We start from the raw sequence: 14771 nt of genomic DNA, 5'->3' as shown, positions 1-14771 counted from the left end.
CGCCATTTCCAGAAGGCAAGGAAGGTACGTAAGCTGGTGAACAAATCACAGTGTACCAAACACATACTGCATGGGTAGGACACAGGTTGCAGATCTCTCAGTAGTGAAAAAAACAACCAAAAAAAATCACTTCCACACAGAAACAAGGAAATGAAAAGTTCACTGAAAGCTACTCAATTCTGTACTTGAAATAGTCTTTAATAATCCTTCCCCCTCTTTGTGAAATAAATTGAGATCCGCTGATGAAAAGCTTTAAATAAGAGCTAGATATTATTTATTTTCACCAGAGTTGCTGTTTGCCAGCTGAACAGGACATCTTTCACTAATGCTTACAACGAAATTTCCCCATTGAGAGAGAGACATCGAACTTGAATCAAAGCAATTTCAATAGGTTTAGGCTAACAAAACAAAACAAAAAAAGCAGAGCAGGACCTTAGCCATATGCTTAATTTTTAGTTTAACACCACATAACGCCAACTTCTACTTACCATGACACCACTGAAGAGCAGTATCCTTTTCCTACACTAAAGGTCCAACATTTATTACATTTGTATTTCCCTGTGGAAGAGGCTCCTTCTACTGGTCCCTGTCAAAGCAGGGTGACCTCAATTACTCGGTTTGTTCTGTAACTCTCCATCAAGCTGTTTTACTGCATTGGTACCAAGCACTGATGCACACTGTCATAACCCACTTCTAAAATACAGAGGGGATGCTGAAATCCTGACTTCTTGAAAGCAACTATGCAGCTGAAAGGAGTTTAGAAACTCACTGGGCAAGATAGTAATTCTGTTAGTTGCATTATAGGCTAAGAAGTCAGTATATCAGCGGTTTCCATCTCTGTGGAGTGGATGTGGATAGTTTCTGGGACAAGAGAAAGGCTGGTCCTGCAGGGACACTTCTAGCGCTGTCACATGCTGTTCTGAGACATATTTCTCACAGCTTTCTGAATATCTTAATATTTTTAAATTAAAGTTTTCCTTAGATTTTATTTTTCAGATTACATAGAGTAAGGTTACTTTTGTGGAAAACAAAGAGAAGATCCACCATGAACCAAAACACGAAGGCAGGTGCAATTCCTTCCCTCAGTTATGCAAGACAACATTCTAAATGCCAACTCTGATTTTTTTTATTTATTGACAGATGAAACACTTCACCCAGGGCAAAAAGCCCCAATGTCATTCACATCCTCACAACAAAAGCCTGCTTGAGAAGAATACTACCTCTACTATATTCATCGACCAAGAAGTTAAAGAGATTTTCTGAGCTCTCGATCAAAGAACAGAAGTACAAAACAAAGCTTGTGCCAGACTCATCCATCATCTTTGTTGTGAAGCATTTCCCATGCATGGCTCCATCCTCTTCAACTGCAATTACTGGCAGCACTTTGACAGAAGCAAGGTGTGTGTCTGAAGAGTCTAGTCTGCAACTGTGCTTCATGTGAACAAGCAGATCACCTCATTAGTAGATGGTTTAGAAAAACATGACAATGAACCAGATCTGGCTACGACACACCCCTTGGTGTATCTTTGAAGCTGCTACTGACCATGCATGCAAGCAATGGTGTTGTCAACAAGTGGAGAGGATTTGTACAAATAAAACCAGAAGCAGAGATGAACAAAGCCAATGAACTGAATGAATCGGTTATTTACCAGATGGCTTTCACTATCATCTGCTTTTCAGAAGGCTATTAGCGAAAAATGACAATTTCTGTTATTTCAGAACCTAAGAAAATTTTCAGTGTAATAATTTATAGCTCCAAACCCCTATATTTTTTTAGCCTGAGTGGAACAGAAATCACAGAAATAATTGATGCGTGCACGAGGATAATTACTGGAGTGATCACCACGTGGTGCTTTGAAGAGACAAGTCTCTCCGAGTCTCTCCCCTTTGTCTTGGAAAGAATCTTGTGGGTTTTGCAGCACTTCAATTAACAGTGTGGTGTAGGGGAACGGAGAAAACAGCAAAGGACTTTTCTCTCCACTGCACCCTGTCGAAGACGAGTGAACTGTACCAGCAAAGCCTCTTTCTGAGGACGGGCTTGACATTTGGGCTGGATTCCAGGGAAGACAGGAACATCTGCCTGCTGCTTGTGAACACCTCTGGCTTACACGTTTTATTTACACAAAGAACGGACCATCTTTGTAAATTAAAGCAGACGTATGGGCAGAGGACGCAGGTACACTAGGACCCAAACGCATCAGCTTTTTACAACTGCCTGTGCCTATTCCATGGTTTGCTGTTGTGTAGTCATCCAGGGGGCAAAACAAGGTTCACATGTGGAGTTACACACAATAGCTGCTATGTGGTGATTTTTGGTGCAAACATCTGAAAACACAGCCACTTCCTGAAATTGTTACTTCATTCCAATTAAATGGTGATAAAAAAGTCTTCACATGCAATAAAACTCTGTAATGGCCTCAAAAGTATAAGCTTCATGCCACATATGAATTCAGGTCTCTATGAGTGAAACAGGCATGTGTAATGAAGATCTTATTTTTTGAAAGGATATTCAAGCACAATCAAGTACTTTCAGTCTACACACCCACACCGAAGTGGGCACAAACCACTTCCTGCAACCAAGGACTCAGTTTGATTTTAGAGACAGAAACCAATTATCCCTTATCTCCTCTAAATACAGACTGCAACCCAGATGTACACTGGTGTATCTTAGACTGAACAGTCTAGTAAGTAATGGAAGAACAACAGTCAAAATTAAGAGCAATTACAGAGGGTTGAAGTTATCTCACACACACATCAAGAAATGCTAACATCACAGCAATGGTATGGAAAGTGAAACATTTAAACATGGAATCCATATGTTCCAGTTTGTTGCTATAGAAAACAAACGCAGAAATTCAATTTACAAACAACATATCTCTTGTGGAGGGTTTTTTTTCTCTGTTTTCTGCAGAATACATCAGATTGAAGGCAGAGACCTAATTTGCCACAACTTAATCTATTCAAAATGAGATGTCATGCAAATAAGTTTTTGAGCAGCAAACTGCTTAACTATGCTAAACAAGTTATTGCATTTATTTACGTGATGTCGCACCAAATTATGAAGGCTGACTCAAGTTGTCTGTTTATTTTGCCGAGTTACGTCTACTCTGTGTCTCACTCCTTGATTTAATTGAGCTGCTGAAGATAATATAACTTATCACACAGACACTATGCCATGTTGCTAGATTCTAGGTTAATTAACAGTAGCCTACAGTCACTGAATTTCTCACATGGTTGGCCACTTGGACCCTGTCTACTGTCTAGCTTCACTAATCAACGAGTCTGGGAATTTTACACGAGCAACAGAATCCGCTAACAACATACGGAGCTCCTGACTGCACAGGAAAAGAAAACACAGCTAGATGGTGGGTAGTCTTTGCCTCTCTCTGGAATTAACCCATTCCTACACACCGTGTGGCCAGGCTGCACACTTGGCAAAACTTCTTGTACACCAATTGAGAAAATTAAATCCCAGAGGTGGCTGCTGTCCCGCAGGACAGAAAATTGTGGCTGCTGGTCCACAAGCAGAGCCAGATGACATGACACCAGCAGCCGCCAGCCCCGAGAGGCTCCTGCCTCCCCCTTGTGCAGCACCGAAGGACGCACAGCCGTGTGGGGAACCAGCCCCATCCTACACTCATCATTTCAGTGGCACTGGCCCTCCAATGTGGCCTGTGTGCAGCTCCTTGCACCTCAGCGCTAGCAGAGGAGACAGCAGCAGGTGTCACTGCAGCATCAGCTGCCCCAGGAGCTCACGGGAATGGTCCCAGATTAGAGCACCTCATCTTCTCATGCCAATACTAGACTGAATCACTGAATCACAGAATCACAGAATGTCAGGGATTGGAAGGGACCTCAAAGATCATCCAGTCCAATCCCCCTGCTGGAGCAGGAACACCCAGATGAGGTTACACAGGAAGGTGTCCAGGCGGGTTTTGAATGTCTCCAGAGAAGAAGACTCCACAACCTCCCCGGGCAGCCTGTTCCAGGCTCTGTTAACCTCACTGAGAAGAAGTTTCATCTCAAATTTAAGTGGAATCTCTTGTGTTCCAGTTTGAACCCATTACCCCTTGTCCTACCATTGGTTGTCACTGAAAAGAGCCTGGCTCCATCCTCATGACACTCATCCTTTATATATTTATAAACATTCATGAGTTGGTCTAAAACTAAGGATACATTTTCTTGATATGCTTAGACTCCTGGCAGGCTGCTGTAAAAGCTGCTTCCTCAAACCACATACTCCCACCACTTCCAGTGCATCAGACCACACTTGCTGTTCTGACTGTGAACTAGCCTCCCAAATACTGATTTTTCAGTCAGCGCTTACAGCAAGATTCCCTATGTGACCACACAATCATTAGACCTGACTCAAAGAAGTTGGCAGTAAACACAAGGTAGGGCTGGGAAGGTACCAGGACACTGCTCTCAGCAGCCCACACTTTGGATCAAATGCATCATGAACTTCTCTCAAAAGTGGAGCTATACCTTCAACATAAGAGGAAGACAAAGTTCATAGCATAAATACTCCTCTCACTTCACAACACCCTCCACCATTTTAAAAATGATGGTACTTTTTATTATTTCAACCTAGAGAAGTACTTTTTGTTATTAACATTCATTGTCATTCACTCTGAAACACAACACATATAAAGGGAGGTGCCAAAAGGAAATAACGATTTTTAGTGTTCTGATATTGATCGTACTTTGTGGTTAAACCTCACACTTCAGCCAAGTTATTCCTAGCTTAGACAGTAGGTTTATCTATGAGTTCTGTAAAACCTTTCAACAGGTCCAGAATTTCAAGTGATATAAAGCCCTGTACCCAACCCATCTTTTCCAAATGACAAGCCAGATATCCAGCAAGCTGTAAATTTTGTGTAGAGCTCATGACATTTGAAATTCATGTATACAACTCTGAACTTCACATGATCTGCTTGTTATTTTCAGCACTGGCATGAAGGTTTTCAATCCTTTTTCCACAACGATGAAAGTTAAAATTCTCATATGGCTGTAAAATCTAGGAATTTAAAAGCAAAATGAAACATACAGCAGATACCTTACTATGTTAAAATTAGGATGCTCAAAACTATTAATGCAGAAACCATAGTTCCTTTGGAACTAAACCAATTGATACTGGTTGAGGAAGGAGCTGACCCACTCTTTTCCATGTCTACGTGACTTTTCTAACCTTGGTGCATCCCCACTCTCACCCTTGAGAGACAGGATTCAGTTGTCCAGCTGCTTTGGTAGACTCTGCCAGGCAATTCAGATTTTTCTTTGTCTATATTAATATCCATCCAGACACGCCTGCAATCACATGTGATGAAAACACTCTGCTGTACTGAAGGGTGGCGAAGAGGGGAGTAGGAAAGAAGGGACTGGGAAAGGAAAGGGACAGAGACAACAGAAAGACAATACGTGCAACCCAGAGGCAAAATTACTGCGGCCTTGCATGTTGGGCAAAGGGCGCTCAGCTCCCAAGTGAAAACTAACCACCTATCTAAGGAATGTAAACAGGATTCCTGCTCCATCACCCCTGACACAGCGTAACCAAGGGGACACAAGGCTGGTCTCTGTGTATTACTCAGCGCGCAAGTATTTTCCTACTAGACATGAATTTGATAGCTCAGCACCATCAGCAGGCAGTAGAGACCTGCAAATCAGCAAGGGTCATTTGTTGCAGCACATTAATAGAGCCCTTATGACTTTAAAACTCGAGCAGATGCTGCGGGCAAACCCAGCCTCGAGCCCCCTCCCTCGGATCCCATCCCGCAGGAATTCCCTCTCCCCAGCATGCCTTCCACTGCAGGGTGTCACCAGAGCCCTGGACATTAACCCAGGTTCCGCTTTAAATGTAGAAAATGCCTTTTTTTTTTTTTTTTTACAGTCCAGTGTGACTATACCAAGGCCTTATCCACAAGCAGCTACACTCAGTATATTAAAAACTCAGTTGCAATGAAGATTCAAAACAAATGGCCTTTTTCAAGAGGATAGAGGGGAGTATTGAGCTATTTTCTGTCTTCGAGGAGAGTGATTTTTGTTTATCTGGATATGATTATATATAGCTCAATTCTCTACAGCCTCCTTCAATATCAAAGATTGTTTTATTTATCAAAAATTTAAAAGGCTCAAGCTGTGCATTTTGTATTCAGATAATCCCCCCTCCCAACTTCGTGTGAGATTGAGAGATCCCTAATTAATAGAATTATCTTGCACTTACATGGCTCATTCCATTGGAAGCTTTATAAATATTTTATTAAGCTTACATTTTGAGAAGCACTAGATACACTGAGAGAGATTAAAACCATGTTAGCCATGCCTACTTATGAAAAACAGAATGAAAATGAGTCACCTTTTCCCCATTTGTCCACTGCAGCTTCCTTTTCCAAGGAAAACAGTAAATACTGAGTGAAGACCAGCACCTCTTTATCAGATGTTTTAACTATGTGAAAATACTGGGTAAGACAAACAGGGGAGTCTGCCCTGAAGATAGAAGACTACATGCTAAACAAATGAGAAAAAGAACAAATAAAAACCCATGAGCACTACTTAACTGCAAAAAGCAAGTTGTCCAGTTGTGAGCAGTAAGGGAACTAAACCTGTACTAACGCAGGTTGCCACAGATGCTTTTCTCATACACTTTTCATATAAAATGTGAGTACGAATCAACACTGGTTTCAGAAAAGGTGAACACCTGGTAATCTGCTTCCTTGATCTCCTACATCCTGAGACTGGTGAGGAGGATTGCACATCTATGTGCGGAAGGAAAGGAAAGATATCACGGCCTTGGCTTCTCTGTTAGTTTTATGGAAGTGTTAGAGATGGACTCACCATCCTGATCCTCAAGCACTACACAAAGAAGCTAGAAGAGCTGAAACAAGAATCAATCCCTAGCTCTGCTGATCAGAATTGCCTTGCTGTCTTCCTGCTCTGTTACCTCTCATATCTACATTAAATGCAGTATATTTACGATACACTTTTATGTAACTTTGTATTATATACGGGAACACGCAGTAAATTAGATTTCTTTTGTCATAAACTCATCTCCTGCTGTTCCGCCCACCCTCCCCTGCCCGAGAGGAAACCGTACCCTGGTGATCTAAAGGCTGCGATCTAGATCCGACTGCAGACGGGAATGGGGCACACCAGTGGCAACTTCTCTTTATGTTCACCTACTGATAGATGGAACAACAGTGCCCACTTCAATCTTTACCCTTCTTACCAGCAGCACCTGCATGGCTATTATGCCAGCTGAGACCACTGACAACAGCATGGTTTACAAAAGACTCAGAATAATCAGAGGGCTCTGAATTATATTTCCTTAATCACTCACAAAGAGTGATTTTATGGGGAAAAAAAAAAGTCAAGAAACAAAAGTACAACTGCTTGTTCTTTCTCTAAGGCCATGCTCAGTGATGCAAGGCTCTAATTTATCTTTAAATTGGCTATTACAGCTCAACTGAATTATGAAATCAGTTTGCCTAACCAACTCACTCACTCACTCGCAACTGAAACAAGCCATTTTCCATCGGTATCTCCCTGTCATAACATGCTGGCGTAAGATGTCTCTGTATGTGACTACAGCAACAACAGAGGCTTCTTCAGTATTATCATTCCAGTAGACAACGCAACAACACAGCAGCTTTCTTCTCTTCCCTTGTGACTTTAAGCAAGTAGTTTCTAAATATGTACTTAAATTGTTAATTTTTTTAATTGCTGAAAATAGCTTTATTTGTTTACAGCCTTCTTTAAAAAAAAACTTCTAGCTTAATAACGTCTTTTAGTAGAAAATTAAGTGAAGGGATATAGGTAAAGTGGGGGGACTACCTAAATAATTCTGTGTTATGAACCATTTAATAATTTGAGGTGCTTATCACAGTGTTTTGAAAAGTTGGGTCTAGTTTTTCTTCACACAGTTCTTGCCACATTAAGGTGTTTAAAAGACATTAATGCAGTATTACAACATCCCTTAACTAGAAGAATATTGTCAATAGCGCATCATTTAAAAAGAAATAACGCTACCCAAGTGTATAAAGTGAGTTGACAGCAAGGGGGAAAAAAAAACCCACAAAAAAACCCAACACCAATTCCCCAGACTTATGTACTGAAGCATCTTTGAAAAAATGCATTTAAAATAAATATATTTATGCATTTTATACATTTTGGGAGAATAAATGCACTTATTTTGAAAAACAACAAATAGTCTTCAGTACACCTGGTCAAACAGCAGCACATTTGACGGACATACTTTTTTTTTCCAATTAAATTTTTTTGACTCAGGAGTAATTTACTTATTCACTGATTGTGCTTTTTATAGCACTTTCAATCAACTGACTTAATCTTTATTGTTTTAATCTCTTAATCTATGCAGAGATAACATCTCAAGATGACTATTTAAAATGACCACTCCATGACTGATACCACTGCAGAGGATGTAAAATTCACATGGGTCCTACCAGCCAGCTAGAGGTTGCTGAGATGTTCCAAGTAAAAAGGAAAAACGCCTTCCTATCCATCCAGTGCTGTCACTGCTTCAAACCACTCTCTTAAAGCCACCTTCTGCTTTTACAAACAGGTACAGTAGCCCTAAATGCAAATGCTAGGTAAGTCATACCTGCTGTGGATTTGCTTTTCCACTAATGCGCACAATGGAAGACACTCAAGTAGCAAGCGCATACATATGGAGGAGTGCCAGAAATGGTATGACAGAAGCTAGAGATATGTTGCCAGCTATGTCATGTGTTCACTGCAGAGTCTGACCAAGTGCTGACAAAAAGGATTTCCTATGCTCGTCTGACACCGAGGTGACACCATGGATCCAACCTACAGATTTCTAGAATTTTCAAATGTTCGTCCTTATTTTCCAATAGGCAATTTTAAGCAATAGGTCAGATTCGTTAGTTGCACAGAAAATACTAATAATTTAAAAAAATATGCTAAATACTATGGGTACTAGAAGTTTCAAAAGTGTAAGTTTAAAATGTGTATATTTTAATACTAACACCCCACCCCGCAAAGACAGGTGCTGCAATGAAATGAGAACAAAAGTGTACCCACACCAGCTTTACCAGCCTGCCTCAAAAGATGATGGGTTATATTCCACCAGCTGGAATCTTTGCAGTATTTGGCTGGTTTGTTCATCTGACAACATCAAGAAAGCGTCTTCTTCGCCCTCCCCTCCCAAAGTGTTTCCAGCACTTTGCCTCTTTGCTTTTTCCCTGTGGCTTCACTGCCTGTGCCAGAGCCCCCCCTGCCAGGATGTGGGACCTAATGGGGCAGCAGCATTGATTGACAAGTCTGTAAATGGACTGGAAGAGTCACGAAAGCTGGTCTGCTGTTGGTTTTTTCCTAAACACGCTTAACTCTAGCAGAGGAATATTCCGGCTACTGAGTATGAAAGCAGACAAAGAATTTGCAGCTATGGGTCTCAGCTAAAAAAAAAAAAAAAAAAAAAGAAAAAAAGAAAAAAATTTAACTACTAAGACAGCATTGATGGACCATTCAACCCATAGGCTCAACCCACTTGAGGCCCATCAAAAGTCTTTATGGAAATAAAAGGTCTTTTACACCTTTAGTCTTACTGCTATATGTTCATATTAAGCTGCTAAAAAAAACCTGTAACACAACCAATAATTATGTATTCTAAATAAATGAGCCCTTCACAGAATACTTCTCGTTTTGAAAGTTCTTGAAGAATGAAATTTTCATGAAGCTTTATGAAAAGGCTTTCAGCTATAATTTCATACCAGTCCATATTAGCCAATCCAAAATTTATTAAAAGTGACATGTCTAGGACTGCTGAACATTTAAATGAGTTTGCAACAATAACGTTGAAGAGCAGAAGAATCAGTTCAAACACCTCAGGGCTTAAGTGCTAACAGTTACGTAAATATATGAAGAATTCTGTTTTCCTCTGAACTGCAAGTGACCAAAAACTCGGCTGCTGAATGGTGAACGAAATGTGCATGTTTGTTTCCAATCTGAGAAAGATCAACACAAACAAACAGCAATTACAACTTTTAGCATCTCTGTCTGAATGGCAGGGTACGTATTACAAAGCATTGCAACTGCAGCAATTCAGCAAGCTTCCTTGAAGGAAAGAGCAGAGAAATGTTAATCTGTTTCTAGAAATCAGCTATGTGATGTGTGCCTCCAGTTAAGGGGAGCTCCCCGAGCGACCCAGCATCATTTGACTCTATTGCACCATGTGTCCTGATGGACCGTGATACGAGCAGCGGAAACAACCTTCTATGTTCTCACCATGACCAAATACTTTTGACACCAGAATCTTTTCATACTTCCCTTTAACCCGTTACTAAAATTTCAGCACAGCTGTAGTATGTGCCCTGACAACCTTCCTCAGCATGGCAGGAAAGATATCACACCTCTCTTCTGAAATGGGTGGCTTCCTTGTAACTTGAATATAGAAAGATTTTCACCATCTTCCTCTTTTCAAGAATTTCAGAAAAGAAACCTTACAAACTGACTGACAGCAAACAGAGACAATAAAAAGGCAGAAGTCCCTAGATTTAAAATAGCTCTAAGTTTTTAACGTGGACCCATCTGGGTGAGAGCAGAGAGATGTCATGCAACTCACCAATTTTGCCCGGTATTTGCTCATATCACATACGAAAAATAACAGACGATGTCTCATTAAAGCCATACCTCTGGCCTATTATGAAGACTGGTTTAAGAAAACGAGCCAATTCTCTGTCAGGATTTCTTATGCAGCGGGAGCCAAGCTGGCTCCTTCAGAAGGCTGTGCCTGGACCTGGGCACCAGGCAAGCCCCCAAATCCAGCTCTGTGCCCACCTGAGCAGCTCCTGCTGCCCCGGAGCCCTGTGGTGGATGATGCCTCAGAGCCACCTGAGCCGTGAATACACTGCACAGGAACAGATTAATGCTGCAGCCTTGAAAAGGGCAGTTCTCAGGGGCTACGAGACTTCTGCTAAGCACAAAAACGTTTTGTGCTTTTGTTTGTTTGGACAAAGAATTAAAGAAGAGAAGTCTGCACCCTGAACATCCAGCCTCCTTCAACACACCCTAAAGAGTCTCCCGTGTCATGACAAACTAATTGTATGTGTTAAGGGAAGGTTGTTACTTTGGCTTTTTCCACTGAACATCAAAGAAACTTATGTTTGATTTTAAAGCACATACACTTACAAATACTGAGGGAATCAGCTACAAAGAGACCACACAAGCTGTTCCAGCCTTCCACAGAAGTCTGGGGGTTTTTTTAAGTGTAAATACACAGCCACCTCTTCAGTTTGCCTTTTCATCTATACCGAAACACTTCTTAAACACACGCGTACATTCACTTAATTTCCTAACTAACCAATCATATACGAGTTTTGAGGTTGTAGCTTTAAAGCACTAAAAAAGATGAAGGTAAAACAACCTTGATCCTGGAACAGCACTCAGGAAGGATATTGTGGGTGTCTCACAAGTCACAGAGCTGGGAAGAAAGAAGCCTGTCCTGACCCTGTGTTGAAATCTGATCTAGTTAAAGAGGCACATGGATTACCATTTATAGCTGGGGTGAGGGGCAGGAGTGCAGTAGACAGCCCTGGGTCTGTCTGAATGAGCCACTGGCTGCCAGCAAGGTTATAAAACACGCAGATGCTGGGTGCCAAGGGAGGGAGGTTCTCCTGCCCCTGTTGCAGTGCACCTTCTACACCACTGCCACACGAACCACCGCAAAGCACACCGCTCTTCACAACAGGAAGACTGGGGAGAAAGGATTAAAGACTGGAGACCAGGAAAGAAAAGACAGGCAGAATCTTACTTGACCCCACAGTTGACCCCAAAATCGGTGAAGAAATGTTGACACAGCCACGCAAGGTACTGCTTTTCCCCCAAAGGCAACACGTGCGTAACAGTGCGCGGTACAGTTCTCTGGGGGTGAACTGGACATCACTCTTTGTGGTATGACATTAATTTTGCCAGCTAATGACCTGTCTCAAAAAACAGGGTAAACGTCTCCAAACCAGAAACTTATAACCCCGTGACAGGTAGGTAACTTTCCTCCAAGAAGCTAGTCAAGAGTCGCTTTCTGTCTCTTTCTTCACTACAGCATAAAATTTTGGAACTATGAAAAAGCAAAGAGCAGTCTCTGTGTTAAGTTCTTCAACAACAACAAAAAATCAGCCATTCCTATCCAACAAAACTACAAGTATTGCCACGTTGACCTCTCTCCCTCCCTCCCCCTCAGCCTTCAACACTGGAGAAACATCCCAGCTGCCTATATAAACCAGCACTATGTATAAATGAATATAGTGGCTTAATTGATGGACTAACCGTTACATATGCAAAAATATATCTTTAATACTGTAAGAAGTGTAATTTGATATTCTTTTATCTAATTAAAATACTACAAATTCTCAGTGTACAGAAAGTGACAGTTCTAGAAAAAAGAACTGAGCAAGCAGCATCCTCCATTTGTCTCCACTTGATCTAAAGGTCGGTTCTTACAGCTGGAAGGTTATATTGTTCTGCAAGTTACTTCATTCCTCATCCTATGGGCTAGGATGGCCAAAGAGGACTCAAATTTGTGCCAGTCAAGGGCACTTTTTTTTGGAACCAGATAGTTGTTCACAAAACACTCGGACTGAAATCCCAGAATTCATATTTCCCTCAGGCATCTAAAGGACCACGAGATGCATTAGCTTTCGCCACAGAGCGATGAAATAGAGAGCCACCACAGACCAAGACTAGATTATGACCAACAATTCTGCAGGGATGGATTCTTATTTCTGACTTGAAAATAAACACAGACTTGAAAAATAAACACACATTTTCACTTCTTTGCATTACACCACATTCTAGAAAATATAAACTTCTATAAATACCTAGGCAAACGTGACAAAACATAATGATGGAGACTTCTGAAACTACGAGAATGGAAGCAGATAATTACAGAATATCTCGAGTTGGAAGGGACCCATAAGGATCAAGTCCAACTCCCTGCTCTCTGCAGGGCTAGCTAAAACTAAATAATATGATTTAGAGCATCATGCAGAAGCTCCTTGAACTCCGACAGGCTTGGTGTTGTGATCAGTTCCCTGGGCAGCCTGTGCCAGTGACCAACCACCTTCCCAGAGAAGAACCTCTTCCTAATGTCCAATCTGAACTTCCCCTGATGCTACCTCATTCCATTTCACAGATCATTTGCTTGTGCACTCTTTCTGGTCACCAGAGAAAAGAGCCTTTAGACATGCTGTGGCCTGAACAGACAAAGAAAACTGTTCAGTCAACTTAGAAAAACAGTTTAGAAACATTATTTCACAGAATAATGTCTTTCTGTTTTTCCAATGTAACTTAGAAAATTTCAACCAGTTTTGAAGAGATGAACTTTGGAGCTTATCTCATGGATCCAGCTGGGATAACCAATCTTCAAAACACCTGTGTGCTGCTTGCATTGATGCACCTGTTTGCTGCATGGATACATTGATGTTTCCTGATTTGGTCTCTAAACCAACATGAGAAACCACTCTCTTGCTCACCTCCTCTACATCGAGGACCATTACTATGAATTTTCTGTAAGGATTCTTGCATGCGAAGAAGAACATGTGTGAGGGGAGGATACGTGCTGCCTGCAACGCCAGAGAGCAAAGCTTGCTGAGAAGGGTAAAGCAGGGAAAGATGGCACCTGCTCATTTTGCCCTTGTCTTTGCAGTGTCACTTGGTTATAAAAGCATTTGTGAGCACAGTTACAGTGGGGAAACCTGTAAATGAGACTTAGATCCCACTGCCCTTCAGTGAATTATAAGGGCCTCTTCATCTTTACAAACAGATACTTCTGAAAATTGTACCTTGCCAATGGAAGATTTTCCATCTCCGCACAAGCTGATTAACCCAAGTACTTGGAGGTGTGCCACCTGTCCAAGTTCAACTCTCCAGGCAGCACAGGTCTCAGGTCAGATATTGGATTAGAATCAAAGCTGGCCCATCGTAATTTTGGATTACTGTGTTCAGAGCACTGCTATGATGACTGCCTGCTGTGACACCTTCAGGGCAGAGCTGGCACAACCAGCACCACTCTGCTTTCAGCTGAAGCAGATTTGGTGAGTCTCCAGGCCGAAGATTTCTTAGAAAGTTGAATGGTAAAGTTTGGCTTTTGAGGTTTTATACACCAACTTTGCAGCAGATAGTCTTCAATGAAATTAAATTGTATCATTCCTACCACTCTCCTCCCCTCTAAAAGGCAAGGACGTGCATTAAGCAACAGATAATCACAATGTGCACCACACTCCCCATACAACCCACAGTCTAGCGGCAATGATCTCCACCTTTGGCTTACCTGTTTTATGCACTGCAGCCGGTCATTGGTCTGCTGTATGTGCCTGTCCATAGAATTCATTTTGATTGTCTCCACTTGGCTTCTACCTGAAAGCCATTAAAATCCCTCAATCTGCAAGACAAAAAAAGAGAGTAAAGATCAGTGAGTACAGTCCATGCACTTCTGTCACCTAAACAATCAAGCAGAGCTGCTTGCAAGAATCCTCTGAGCACCGTGAGAGATAAAAAAAATAGTAATCCCAGTAACAATGACAGTCTGTTTTTTGCAAGGACAAGGGCATAGGGATTCTTTCTAATCTTCCTCTAACAGAAAATACCTCCCATAAATATTATTATAAAGGAATCAGATACAGCAGAGTATTATATGGCCAAAAATAACACAAAGTGTGTGTTAATGAAGACTCTGGATTTCTGTATTGAAAATAAAAGCAACAGGTATGCTTCGGACTCTCCCACAACTAGAAGATCTATTT

The 14771-nt window shown here is 41.4% G+C and overlaps 1 protein-coding gene across 8 annotated transcripts in view; it reads right to left on the bottom strand.

Moving 5' to 3' along the window:
- The window catches only part of ZMIZ1 (zinc finger MIZ-type containing 1), a 345891-nt gene that overhangs the window by 142986 nt on the left and 188134 nt on the right, over positions 1–14771 (bottom strand). For all 8 annotated transcript variants that reach the window (XM_071811737.1, XM_065843042.2, XM_065843046.2 and 5 more), the window contains one exon: positions 14300–14410. In XM_071811737.1, the coding sequence (XP_071667838.1) occupies positions 14300–14359 (60 nt within the window). In that variant the 5' untranslated portion in view covers positions 14360–14410. The remainder of the gene's footprint in view (positions 1–14299; positions 14411–14771) is intronic.

Source organism: Patagioenas fasciata, chromosome 8 (assembly GCF_037038585.1).
Source record: "Patagioenas fasciata isolate bPatFas1 chromosome 8, bPatFas1.hap1, whole genome shotgun sequence".
Lineage (NCBI taxonomy): Eukaryota > Metazoa > Chordata > Aves > Columbiformes > Columbidae > Patagioenas > Patagioenas fasciata.
This window is presented reverse-complemented; position numbering and strand designations above follow the sequence as displayed.